Below are 14,203 nucleotides of genomic sequence, written 5' to 3'. Positions count from 1 at the left end.
GCAGAAAAACAGCCCAAAAGCATGATTTTACCACCCCCATGCTTCACAGTAGGTATGGTGTTCTTGGGATGCAACTCAGTATTCTTCTTCCTCCAAACACGACCAGTTGAGTTTATACCAAAATGGATACATGGATGATACAGCAGAGGATTGGGAAAAATGTCATGTGGTCAGATGAAACCAAAATAGAACTTTTTGGTATAAACTCAACTCGTCGTGTTTGGAGGAAGAAGAATACTGAGTTGCATCCCAAGAACACCATACCTACTGTGAAGCATGGGGGTGGAAACATCGTGCTTTGGGGCTGTTTTTCTGCTAAGGGGACAGGACGATTGATCTGTTCAGTCACTGGTGATGCACCTTTAGACTAGAATAGATACAGTATATGTCACTGGTAATGATTTTAATCAGTCCGTGTAATCATTCCAAGAAGTTGCAAAGATGACCATCAGGGCCAGGCTCGGTTTAAGTAGCAGACAATGCATTGTCGGCACATAAACGTTAGGGCATTGATTTTTTTTCCAACCTATTCTTTACGGGTTCACAAGGGAACATGTTTCCCGACATACAAACACACACGGGTCCCATAAAACTAGAACATGGACAGAGTATCTGCGCTGCTGTCATGCCAAACATATTAAGTATCGTAACATTGGCAACCTTAACAGTGCTATCACTAATTAGACTTAGACAAACTTTAATGATCCACGAGGGAAATTGTTCAACACAGTAGCTCAGGTACAATGGTGGAAAGTGTAAGGATGGAAAGGACAGTGCAGGTATAAATAGACTGAATATAGCAATATAAGATATAACATATATGTGAATATATACTTAAAATGTGTACAGTATATTATACATACAGATATATTATGTCTATAACATACAGTGGGGCAAAAAATTATTTAGTCAGCCACCGATTGTGCAAGTTCTCCCACTTAAAATGATGACAGAGGTCTGTCATTTTCATCATAGGTACACTTCAACTGTGGGAGACAGAATGTGGGGAAAAAATCCAGGAATTCACATTGTAGGAATTTTAAATAATTTATTTGTAAATTATGGTGGAAAATAAGTATTTGGTCACTTCGAAAAAGGAAGATCTCTGGCTCTCACAGACCTGTAACTTCTTTTTTTTAAGAAGCCACGCTGTTGTAACACGTGCTGAATGTGGCTTGGCATTGTCTTGCTGAAATAAGCAGGGGCGTCCATTAAAAAGACGGCGCTTAGATGGCAGCATATGTTGTTCCAATACCTGTATGTACCTTTCAGCATTAATGGTGCCTTCACAGATGTGTAAGTTACCCATTTATTGGGCACTAATGCACCCCCATACCATTGCAGATGCTGGCTTTTGAACTTTGCGTCGATAACAGTCTGGATGGTTCGCTTCCCATTTGGTCCGGATGACACGATGTCGAATATTTCCAAAAACAATTCGATTTGTGGACTCCTCAGACCACAGAACACTTTTCCACTTTGCATCAGTCCATCTTAGATGATCTCGGGCCCAGAGAATCCGGCGGCGTTTCTGGATGTTGTTGATAAATGGCTTTCGCTTTGCATAGTAGAGCTTTAACTTGCACTTACAGATGTACCGACAAACTTTATTGAGTAACAGTGGTTTTCTGAAGTGTTCCTGAGCCCATGCGGTGATATCTTTTAGTGATTTTTGATACGGTGCCGATTGAGGGATCGAAGGTCACGGTCATTCAATGTTGGTTTCCGGCCATTTCTCTAGATTCTCTGAACCTTTTGATGATATTATGGAGCGTAGATGTTGAAATCCCTAAATTGCTTGCAATTGCACTTTGAGAACGTTGTTCTTAAACTTTTTGACTATTTGCTCACGCAGTTGTGGACAAAGGGGTGTACCTCGCCCCATCCTTTTCTTGTGAAACACTGAGCATTTTTTTGGGAAGCTGTTTTTATACCCAACCATGGCAACCACCTGTTCCCAATTAGCCTGCACACCTGTGCGATGTTCCAAATAAGTGTTTGATGAGCATTCCTCAACTTTATCAGTATTTATTGCCACTTTTCCCAACTTCTTTGTCACGTGTTGTTGGCATCAAATTCCAAAGTTAATCATTATTTGCAAAAAGGAAAATGTTTATCAGTTTGAACATCAAATATGTTGTCTTTGTAGCATATTCAACTGAATATGGGTTGAAAATGATTTGCAAATCATTGTATTCCGTTTATATTTACATCTAACACAATTTCCCAACTCATATGGAAACGGGGTTTCTAAAATTATATTCATTCGTTGCCATCTTCTCACCATCCATGATCCAAAATGAGAGAACAATCCTACCCAATGGTCCATAAATACAAAACGCCACATTCATATTTAACTTTGCATTGACTTATTGTTAAGTAAAAGCAGTGAGAGAGTGTGACGTGATCTCTGAAGTATTCCTGTACCGATCTATTTTTCATGATCTCACGCCGACTGAACCCCCTTAGATTTTTTTTAAAGAAACATTTCCAATGAAGGACGCCAGTCGAGCCTGTGCCCGAATTTGTAATAAATGATGACATAATTTTGAATCGGATAATTACTTGAGAGACGTGTCAGTGATCAATCAAATTCTTTATCAAAGTGGTTCTCAACCTTTTTTCAGTGATGTACCCCCTGTGAACATTTTTTTTAATTCAAGTACCCCCTAATCAGAGCAAAGCATTTTTGGTTGAAAAAAAGAGATAAAGAAGTAAAATTCAGCACTATGTCATCAGTTTCTGATTTATTAAATTGTTTAACAGTGCAAAATTTGTAGTGGTCTGTCTTGATTTATTTTGAAAAAAAAAGATAGAAAAATAACTAAATCTTGTTGAAAAATAAAGTGATTCAATTATAAATAAAGATTTTTACACATAGAAGTAATCATCAACTTAAAGTGTCCTCTTTGGGGATTGTAATAGAGATCCATCTGGATTCATGAACTTAATTCTAAATATTTCTTCACAAAAAAATTAATCTTTAACATCAATATTTATGGAACATGTCCACAAAAAAATCTCGCTGTCAACACTGAATATTTGCATTGTTGCGTTTCTTTTCACACTTTATGAATTTGCATTCATATTTTGTTGAAGTATTATTCAATAAATATATTTATAAAGGATTTTTGAATTGTTGCTATTTTTAGAACATTTAAAAAAAATTATCATGTACCTCCGTTTGAAAACCACTGCTTGGACACAACTTAGAGCAGGGGTGTCAAACTCAAATACAGAGTGGGCCAACATTTTAAACGGAACAAAGGTTGAACAAATTAACCGAAACAAGTTTTGCATTAAATATTGAACAAGCAAAGCTTATATAACTTTAGTGACATGCAAAATCCAGTTTCAAATAATAATAATAATGATAAAAAATATCAATGGCATCCATCCATCCATTTTCTACCGCTTATTCCCTTTCGGGGTCGCGGGGGGCGCTGGCGCCTATTTCAGCTACAATCGGGCGGAAGGTGGGGTACACCCTGGACAAGTCGCCACCTCATCGCAGGGCCAACACAGATAGACAGACAACATTCACACACTAGGGACCATTTAGTGTTGCCAATCAACCTATCCCCAGGTGCATGTCTTTGGAAGTGGGAGGAAGCCGGAGTACCCGGAGGGAACCCACGCATTCACGGGGAGAACATGCAAACTCCACACAGAAAGATCCCGAGCCTGGATTTGAACCCAGGACTGCAGGACCTTCGTATTGTGAGGCAGACGCACTAACCCCTCTTCCACCGTGAAATAGCATATCAAATACAATTTGAATAAAAATGTTATGCCTTTTTTTCTATTTGCAATCTTCTGAGGTAAATATCACATTTTTTCCACAGGCTAGTAATAAATTTGATAATAAAATAACAATAATGAATGACCCAAACATTCAAGCTTTGAAGTAGCAAGAGAAAATGCATGAATAAAACGTTAATTATTGGTCAGTTTGCTAGAAGTTTCCCGGAAGAGTTAGTGCTGCAAGGGTTTCTGGGTATTTGTTCTGTATTGTTACGGTGCGGATGTTCACCCGAAATGTGTTTGTCATTCTTGTTTGGTGTGGGTTCACAGTGTGGCGCATATTTGTAACAGTGCTAAAGTTGTTTATACGGCCACCCTCAGTGTGACCTGTATGACTGTTGACCAAGTATGCCTTGCATTCACTTGTGTGTGTGTGAAAGCCACAAATATTATGTGACACGCTGTTAATATAGAGGAAAAGCGGACGTGACGACAGGTTGGGGCGGTTTAGCTCGGTTGGTAGAGTGGCCGTGCCAGCAACTTGAGGGTTGCAGGTTCGATTCCCGCTTCCGTCATCCTAGTCACTGCCGTTGTGTCCTTGGGCAAGACACTTTACCCACCTGCTCCCAGTGCCACCCACACTGGTTTGAATGTAACTTAGGTAATGGGTTTCACTATGTAAAGCGCTTTGAGTCACTAGAGAAAAAGCGCTATATAAATATAATTCACTTCACTTGTAGAGAACGCTAAAGGCAGTAGTGCCTTAAATGCACGCCCCCAATATAGTTGTCCAGGTGGAAATCGGTAGGAATTCGGGAGAATGGTTGCCCCGGGAGATTTTCGGGAGGGGCACTGAACTTCGGGAGTCTACCGGGAAAATTAGGAGGGTTGGCAAGTATGAGTATTAGTGGTGAATGGGGTGTTACAGCGGCACTGACGCTGTATAACACCGGCGGGGCCAGCTCTAATGCTAAATTGATATTGCCTCAAGGGCCAAATTAAATTACACGGCGGGCCAGAGTTTGACACCCATGACTTAGACCGACTGTATATCGGAAATGTAAAGGTGTCAAGTTACAACTGAGCCATAAGCGGGAAAGTAGCGAGCAGAAATGCATGAAGACAGGGGGACATTATAGAAAATCCATCCGTCCATCCATCATCTTCCGCTTATCCGAGGTCGGGTCGCGGGGGCAACAGCCTAAGCAGGGAAACCCAGACTTCCCTCTCCCCAGCCACTTCGTCTAGCTCTTCCCGGGGGATCCGAGGCGTTCCCAGACCAGCCGGGAGACATAGTCTTCCCATCGTGTCTTGGGTCTTCCCCGTGGCCTCCTACCGGTCGGACGTGCCCTAAACCCCTCCCTAGGGAGGCGTTCGGGTGGCATCCTGACCAGATGCCCGAACCACCTCATCTGGCTCCTCTCGATGTGGAGGAGCAGCGGCTTTACTTTGAGTTCCTCCCGGATGGCAGAGCTTCTCACCCTATCTCTAAGGGAGAGCCCCGCCACACGCCTGAGGAAACTCATTTGGGCCGCTTGTACCCGTGATCTTATCCTTTCGGTCATGACCCAAAGCTCATGACCATAGGTGAGGATGGGAACGTATATCGACCGGTAAATTGAGAGCTTTGCCTTCCGGCTCAGCTCCTTCTTCACCACAACGGATCGGTACAACGTCCGCATTACTGAAGACGCCGCACCGATCCGCCTGTCGATCTCACGATAGAAAATATCAAATCCAAAGCCATGGTAAATTGTTCTCCCAACAAGACAAGAGCATTTTATCTTTCAATTGCCGTGAGACAACATCATTAAAACAAACACCTGCTGACGCACTTTGCTGCTTTTAGAGAGTGAAATTAATCATATTTATATCGTGCTTGTGCTTCGAAAATTTTAATTAACTTACAAATGTGTGCCTGTGAATGTTATTTGTCTGTGTTGGCCCTGCGATGAGGTGGCGATTTGTCCAGGGTGTATGCAGCCTTCCGCCCGATTGTAGCTGAGATAGGCACCAGCGTCCCCCGCAATCATGAAGGGAATAAGCGGTAGAAAATGGATGGGTGTGTTGTATGTTCCTTGATTGGCAACCAGTCCAGGCTGTACGTCTCTTGCCTAAAAAGTCAGCTGCCTTAGGCTGTGGCTCACCTCCCACCCTAATCATTTTAAGCACTTTAGAAAATGCATTTTTAAGCACTTTAGAAAATGCACGGCTGTATGGGGCAACTACACGTAGATTGAAAAATTACACACGTAATGCTTCGATTGGAAATAGTTTTGAAACTCCAAGGACTTTTATTAAATAAAAGATTACAACTGTAGCTGTTTGCTACATGTTACCCATAGATAATGTAATTTTTAGTAATGTTTCAAAAGGCAATGATCCGTGCGGAGGGGGTCGTGTGTAAAGACCGGCCTCGAAGCCAGCGGCAGGTGAGTAGATGGCCCAGCTGGGACTGGTTATCTAATCACCTGTCGCCCTTATTAGCAGCAGCCGGACTGAAACACGTTGTTGGAGTTGGGGAGAGAAAAAGACATGCTGGAGAACACAAGGGAGAGCAAGAGAGACTGAGGCTGAAAAGTCGAGTGTGTTTACCGGGGCTCTCGTGCCAGTGTGTGGTGGTCAGGGGAACCCACGGCAGAGGAACTGACACAATCATTAAATTAGTCATGATTTTATTCATACATAAAGAAAACTTGGGCTTTAACAGATTTTAAGTGAATTAGTATTGGTCATTAAAACAATTGTTTCATTTAACTATGTCACCAAGTAACATCATTGCGGAGTCGTCAGTGAAGTCTACTGTGTCTGTTTTAGTCTAATGATGACCAGGGACTAAAAAAATCCGAACCAAATACAGTACTAACTGATTCTGAAAGGAATTTGTAATTATGCCAGATTTTAGCTAAAGGGTACATTTCCGTCTGTTGTCTCTGGACAGGTTAGTGTTCACAGTACTGTATTGTCAATGATGATTGGGTAATTTAAGTGCTTAATTTTGACCATGGATATACTCATTGACTGTTACCATTGTGTTTTTTATTTTGTATGGTCTAAAAAAATCTGATTACTTTGATTTGGAACCAGACTTTTAACTTAATTGCAAAGCTGTGGGATTCTACTACTTTACTACTTTTTTTTTTTATCAAAATATTTTTTTTCTTGTAGGCACCTCACAATCCACTCATGGTCCGAGATGAAATTAAATGAACACAAATGAGTTTATTTCGGTCGTATAATCAACCATTTTGTGTGATCAATTTAACAGCCCAGATTATACGGATAAACAATCATACACATACACACACAAAAAGGAAAAAAAAAATACCAAAAAAGGTTATTCAGGAGATTATTAGAATTCTGGTTGTTCTGAATTTAATGGAGTCATTCAATCAGGGCGTAGCTCATTTATGTAGACATTTACACATTGTCATGTATTTGTGATCATGTTTTGTTTAGTTCAATCAATCAATCAATGTTTACTTATATAGCCCTAAATCACTAGTGTCTCAAAGGGCTGCACAAACCACAACGACATCCTGGGTAGAGCCCACATAAGGGCAAGGAAAACTCACACCCAGTGGGACGTCGGTGACAATAATGACCCAGTTGTGTTATGTTACTTCAAGACATCATTAGTTCCTGTTTTTCAACTCCATTGTTTTGTTTCCATGACAACCCCATTAGTTTTCACCTGTCCTCATGTCACGCACCTGTTTCACTTGGACTCATGCACCTGTTGTCAATCACCACGTCACCATTTAAGCCTGTGGTTGCCAGGCAGTCCGCCTGGCGACATCACCCTCAAAAGGCCTTTGATACCCAATCGATTACGTGGTCCATGCCATCGTCCTCATGCCTTTGCTCTGTTGTTTTTGACTTCTTCACAGCATAATAAGTGATTCGTTTTTATGTTTTTTAGTTCATGTTTCACCTCTTAAGTTATTTTTGCCTCCCCCTTGTGCGCGCCTTTTGTTTTGTAGTTTTTGAGTGATTAATTAAAAGATGTCAGTACCTCCACGCCATGTCCGGTCCAGTCGATTTGCACCACGGGAAAACAAACCACACCATAGTCCACACATCAGACAGCATTTATTTACAAATAATACATTAATTGATTATAATTACAGAGAATATTATAGTGATCAGCAATGTTTTGGTAGAGCGACTGTGTTGGTTTCAGAACTGTTACACCTGTCAGAGACCAGCTGGTTATAATAACTTAGGTGAGGAAAGAAGCCTACAAGAGAGAAACACCTTCTCATTTGATAAAAATGACATATATTGTACAAACCCTGTTTCCATATGAGTTGGGAAATTGTGTTCGATGTAAATATAAACAGAATACAATGATTTGCAAATCATTTTCAACTCATATTCAGTTGAATATGCTACTAAGACGACATATTTGATGTTCAAACTGATAAAACATTTTAATTTTTTGCAAATAATCATTAAATTTAGAATTTGATGCCAGCAAAACATGGCAAAGAAGTTGGGAAAGGTGGCAATGAATACTGATAAAGTACAGGAATGCTCATCAAACGCTTATTTGGAACATCCCACAGGTGTGCAGGCTAATTGGGAACAGGTGGGTGCCATGGTTGGGTATGAAAGCAACTTCCATGAAATGATAAGTAATTCACAAACAAGGATGGGGTGAGGGGTCACTAAATTGTAAGCAAATTGTCGAACAGTTTTAGAACAACATTTCTCAACGAGCTATTGCGAGGAATTTAGGGATTTTACCATCTACGGTCCGTAAAATCATCAAAATGTTTAGAGAATCTGGAAAAATCACTGCACATAAGCGATGATATTACAGACTTTTGTTCCCTGAGGCGGTACTGCATCAAAAACCGACATCAATGTGTAAAGGATATCACCACATGGGCTCAGGAACACTTCATAAAACCACTCTCAGTAACTACAGTTGGTTGCTACATCTGTAAGTGCAAGCTAAAACCCATTTATCAACAACACCAAGGAACAACGCTGGCTTCGCTGGGCCCGCTCATCTAAGATGGACTGATGCAAAGTGGAAACGTGTTCTGTGGTCTGACCTGTCCACATTTCAAATGGTTTTTGGAAACTGTGGACGTGGTGTCCTCCGGAACTAAGTGTAAAATAACCATCCAGATGGTTATAGGTGCAAAGATCAAAAGCCAGCATCTGTGATGGTATGGAGGTGTATTAGTGCCCAAATCATGGGTAACTTACACATCTGTGAAGGCACCATTAATGCTGATAGGTCCATACAGGTTTTGGAGCAACATATGTTGTCATCCAAGCAACGTTATAATGGACGCCCCTGCTTATTGCAGCAAGACAATGCCAAGCCACGTGTTACAACAGTGTGGCTTCGTAGTAAAAGAGTGCGGGTACTTTCCTGACCCGCCTGTAGTCCAGACCTGTCTCCCGTCGAAAATGTGTGGCGCATTATGAAGCGTAAAATACGACAGCGGAGACTGAACGACTGAAGCTCTACATAAAACAAGAATGGGAAAGAATTCCACTTTAAAAGCTTCAACAATTAGTTTCATGTGAGGTGAATTATATTTATATAGCGCTTTTCTCTAGTGACTCAAAGCGCTTTACATAGTGAAACCCAATATCTAAGTAACATTTAAACCAGTGTGGGTGGCACTGGGAGCCGGTGGGTAAAGTGTCTTGCCCAAGGACACAACGGCGGTGACTAGGATGGCGGAAGCGGGAATCGAACCCGCAACCCTCAAGTTGCTGGCACGGCCACTCTACCAACCGAGCTATACCGCTCATCAGTTCCCAAACGTTTATTGAGTGTTGTTAAAAGGTGATGTAACACAGTGGTGAACATGCCCTTTCCCAACTACTTTGGCGCATGTTGCAGCCATGAAATTATAAGTTAATTATTATTTGCCCAAAAATAAATAAATAAAGTTTATGAGTTTGAACGTCAAATATCTTGTATTTGTAGTGCATTCAATTGAATATGGGTTGAAAAGGATTCGCAAATCATTGTATTCCGTTTACATCTAACACAATTTCCCGGGTGTCAGCGGGTGGATTTGGGATTGTGCGAGCGACAGGTGTATACCTTACCCATCCAGTCGGACAGAGCTTCCGCTGACTTCCTGGATGCCCGACTGTGAGATCGACGTGGATCGCTGCGACTGCGTTCCGCTTCCTGAGCCGACCGCCCAAATAAGGGCGCACCGCTGCCACCTCAACTCTTCCGTCTGCGCTCACAGGCGCCAACATTTTGATGCTGCGTCTTGCAGGTGCAGGTGGCCCGAGCAGCATCACACTGGCGAGTGAACGGAGAGCAGCTGAGCACCGCAGACGACAGGCTCATAATTTATTCACACTTCTATTTATGCTAATGAAAGAACTAATTAGGACAATCTTAACTATTAATCACATATTTGGATCAATGTTATTTGCAAGCTGTAGATTATAAAAATATTATTTTTTATATTTTGACTTACAGACCCTGTTTCCGTGCGAGTTGGGAGGTTGTGTTGGATGTGGATGTGGACAGGGTGCAGTGGTTTGCGGGTCCTTTTCGGGCCGTGTTCGCTTGAGTGTGCTACAGAGACAACGTGTTTGATGTTCAAACTCATAGACTTTATTTTTTTTTGCAAATAATGATTGACTTGGAATTTCGTGGCTGCGGCACGTGCCAAGGTAGTTGGGAAAGGGCATGTTCACCACTGTGTTACATCACCTTTTCTTTTAACAACACTCAATAAACGGCTTCACGGTGGCAGAGGGGTTAGTGCGTCTGCCTCACAATACGAAGGTCCTGCACTCCTGGGTTCAAATCCAGGCTCGGGATCTTTCTGTGTGGAGTTTGCATGTTCTCCCCGTGAATGCGTGGGTTCCCTCCGGGTACTCCGGCTTCCTCCCACTTCCAAAGACATGCACCTGGAGATAGGTTGATTGGCAACACTAAATGGTCCCTAGTGTGTGAAAGTGAGTGTGAATGTTGTCTGTCTATCTGTGTTGGCCCTGCGATGAGGTGGCGACTTGTCCAGGGTGTACCCCGCCTTCCGCCCGATAGTAGCTGAGAGAGGCGCCAGCGCCCCCCGCGACCCCGAAAGGGAATAAGCGGTAGTAAATGGATGGATGGATGGAACACTCAATAAACGTTTGGGAACTGAGGAAACCAATTGTTGAAGCTTTGAAAGTGGAATTCTTTCCCATTCTTGTTTTATGTAGAGCTTCAGTCCTTCAACAGGCGGCATAGCTCGGTTGGTAGAGTGGCCGTGCCAGCAACTTGTGGGTTGCAGGTTCGATTCCCGCTTGTGCCATCCTAGTTACTGCCGTTGTGTCCTTGGGCAAGACACTTTACCCACCTGCTCCCAGTGCCACCCACACTAGTTTAAATGTAACTTAGATATTGGGTGTCACTATGTAAAGCGCTTTGAGTCACTTGAGAAAAGCGCTATATAAATATAATTCACCTCACATGAAACCAATTGTTGAAGCTTTGAAAGTGGAATTCTTTCCCATTCTTGTTTTATGTAGAGCTTCAGTCCTTCAACAGGCGGCATAGCTCGGTTGGTAGAGTGGCCGTGCCGGCAACTTGTGGGTTGCAGGTTCGATTCCCGCTTGTGCCATCCTAGTTACTGCCGTTGTGTCCTTGGGCAAGACACTTTACCCACCTGCTCCCAGTGCCACCCACACTAGTTTAAATGTAACTTAGATATTGGGTGTCACTATGTAAAGCGCTTTGAGTCACTTGAGAAAAGCGCTATATAAATATAATTCACCTCACATGAAACCAATTGTTGAAGCTTTGAAAGTGGAATTCTTTCCCATTCTTGTTTTATGTAGAGCTTCAGTCCTTCAACAGGCGGCATAGCTCGGTTGGTAGAGTGGCCGTGCCAGCAACTTGTGGGTTGCAGGTTCGATTCCCGCTTGTGCCATCCTAGTTACTGCCGTTGTGTCCTTGGGCAAGACACTTTACCCACCTGCTCCCAGTGCCACCCACACTAGTTTAAATGTAACTTAGATATTGGGTGTCACTATGTAAAGCGCTTTGAGTCACTTGAGAAAAGCGCTATATAAATATAATTCACCTCACATGAAACCAATTGTTGAAGCTTTGAAAGTGGAATTCTTTCCCATTCTTGTTTTATGTAGAGCTTCAGTCCTTCAACAGGCGGCATAGCTCGGTTGGTAGAGTGGCCGTGCCGGCAACTTGTGGGTTGCAGGTTCGATTCCCGCTTGTGCCATCCTAGTTACTGCCGTTGTGTCCTTGGGCAAGACACTTTACCCACCTGCTCCCAGTGCCACCCACACTAGTTTAAATGTAACTTAGATATTGGGTGTCACTATGTAAAGCGCTTTGAGTCACTTGAGAAAAGCGCTATATAAATATAATTCACCTCACATGAAACCAATTGTTGAAGCTTTGAAAGTGGAATTCTTTCCCATTCTTGTTTTATGTAGAGCTTCAGTCCTTCAACAGGCGGCATAGCTCGGTTGGTAGAGTGGCCGTGCCAGCAACTTGTGGGTTGCAGGTTCGATTCCCGCTTGTGCCATCCTAGTTACTGCCGTTGTGTCCTTGGGCAAGACACTTTACCCACCTGCTCCCAGTGCCACCCACACTAGTTTAAATGTAACTTAGATATTGGGTGTCACTATGTAAAGCGCTTTGAGTCACTTGAGAAAAGCGCTATATAAATATAATTCACTTCACTTCCCAACTCATATGGAAACGGGGTTTGTATTTTACGGTCTTGGACACCATGTTTCTAAAAGAAAATCTGAGTCCAGTGATCCCTATTTACCTTTTTTTATCCGTAGCAACAAAGGATAACATTACATATTGAACTAGAAGGATTGTCAGTAGAGTCCACCCTTTAGAAGGTTTGTTAAGGCTTAGCAACATGTCCCTCAACCCATAATCCTCCTATGGCCACACCTGTACAACAAAGTATAAAAACCCTAGACTGAACAAAGCAGGACATCAGTTTTCAAAGAGTCTCTCAGCAGCAAGCTGAATATGAGTCCCCTTTCCAGTCTGCTGATGCTCTTCATGCTGGGCCTCGCTCAGGCTTATCAGGACATGTATGAAGAATTCCAAGGAGACGACGAGGAGACCGTTGACCTTACCACCGCCATTCTGACCACCAACAACGGCACGAGTGAGTCCCTCCTGGAAGGAGACATGCTGCTTCCCAAAACCAGAAATGCCCTGAAGTGCTTCTCCAACAGCTGCCTGTGGAAGAAGTCCTTCAACGGCTTGGTGACGATCCCCTATGTCATCAGTCCTCAGTTCAGCGGCATGGAGAGGCAGAAGATTGAGAACGCGGTTAAGTCTTTCCACGGCAGGTCCTGCGTCCGCTTCGTCCCCCGGCGCAATGAGTACGACTTCGTCAGCGTGGAGAACGGAGGCGGCTGCTTCTCGGCTCTGGGCCGACAGGGAGGGAGGCAGGTGCTGTCACTCAACCGTGACGGCTGCATCTACCACGGCATCATCCAGCACGAGTTCCTCCATGCTCTGGGCTTCCAGCACGAGCAGACCAGAAGCGACCGCGACAGCTACGTCAGGATCGTCTGGGAGAACATCGACCGAGCGATGGCCTTCAACTTCCACAAGCAGGACACCAACAACCTGAACACCCCCTATGACTACTCCTCCATCATGCACTACGGAAGAACAGCCTTCAGCGTCAACGGGAGAGACACCATCGTCCCTTTGTCCCACGCCAACATCGGCCAGAGGCGGGGTCTGTCCAGAGTGGACATCAGCAGGATCAACCTGCTTTACGGCTGCTAATGACACTTTCGACCTCATCAGTGTCAAAGTTATTGTTCAGCAAAATGATCATCATGATGAATGCAATAAATCTACTTGCTTTATTCCTTCAAAATCACTTTGTCCTGTAGTGTTGTATGCAGTACAACGACTGATAGACACCATATTGATATTGGAGTTTTTTGTTCATTGGCCGATTAGTGCGTCTGCCTCACAATACGAAGTTCCTGCAGTCTTGGGTTCAAATCCAGAATCGGGATCTTTCTGTGTGGCGTTTGCATGTTCTCCACCGTGACTGCGTGGGTTCCCTCCGGGTACTCCGGCTTCCTCCCACTTCCAAAGACATGCACCTGGGGATAGGTTGATTGGCAACACTAAAATGGTCCCTAATGTGTGAATGTGAGTGTGAAAGTTGTCTGTCTATCTGTGTTGGCCCCGCGATGAGGTGGCGACTTGTCCAGGGTGTATCCCGCCTTCCGCCCGATTGTAGCTGAGATAGGCGCCAGCGCCCCCCGCGGCCCCGAAAGGGAATAAGCGGTAGAAATGGATGGAAGGCGGTTTAGCTCGGTTGGTAGAGTGGCCGTGCCAGCAACTCGAGGGTTGCAGGTTCTATTCCCGCTTCCGCCATCCTAGTCAATGCCGTTGTGTCCTTGGGCAAGACACTTTACCCACCTGCTCCCAGTGCCACCCACACTGGTTTAAAAGTAACTT

The 14,203-nt window shown here is 43.5% G+C and overlaps 2 protein-coding genes across 3 annotated transcripts in view; both read left to right on the top strand.

Annotated features, from left to right (window-relative positions):
* Positions 1-14,203, top strand: part of nphp4 (nephronophthisis 4) — a 520,514-nt gene that overhangs the window by 260,609 nt on the left and 245,702 nt on the right. The window lies entirely within an intron of this gene.
* Positions 12,718-13,536, top strand: LOC133555217 (high choriolytic enzyme 1-like). The gene has a single exon (XM_061904802.1). It carries the CDS (start codon positions 12,737-12,739, stop codon positions 13,511-13,513), a length of 777 nt encoding a protein of 258 aa, XP_061760786.1. The 5' UTR covers positions 12,718-12,736; the 3' UTR covers positions 13,514-13,536.

Source organism: Nerophis ophidion, linkage group LG06 (assembly GCF_033978795.1).
Source record: "Nerophis ophidion isolate RoL-2023_Sa linkage group LG06, RoL_Noph_v1.0, whole genome shotgun sequence".
NCBI lineage: Eukaryota > Metazoa > Chordata > Actinopteri > Syngnathiformes > Syngnathidae > Nerophis > Nerophis ophidion.
The sequence above is the reverse complement of the archived record's forward strand: the minus strand, read 5'-3'. Positions and strand labels throughout refer to the sequence as shown.

Coding starts and splice junctions, on each gene's coding strand:
- LOC133555217 (XM_061904802.1), top strand. CDS start 12,737: ATGAGTCCCCTTTCCAGTCTGCTGATGCTCTTCATGCTGGGCCTCGCT.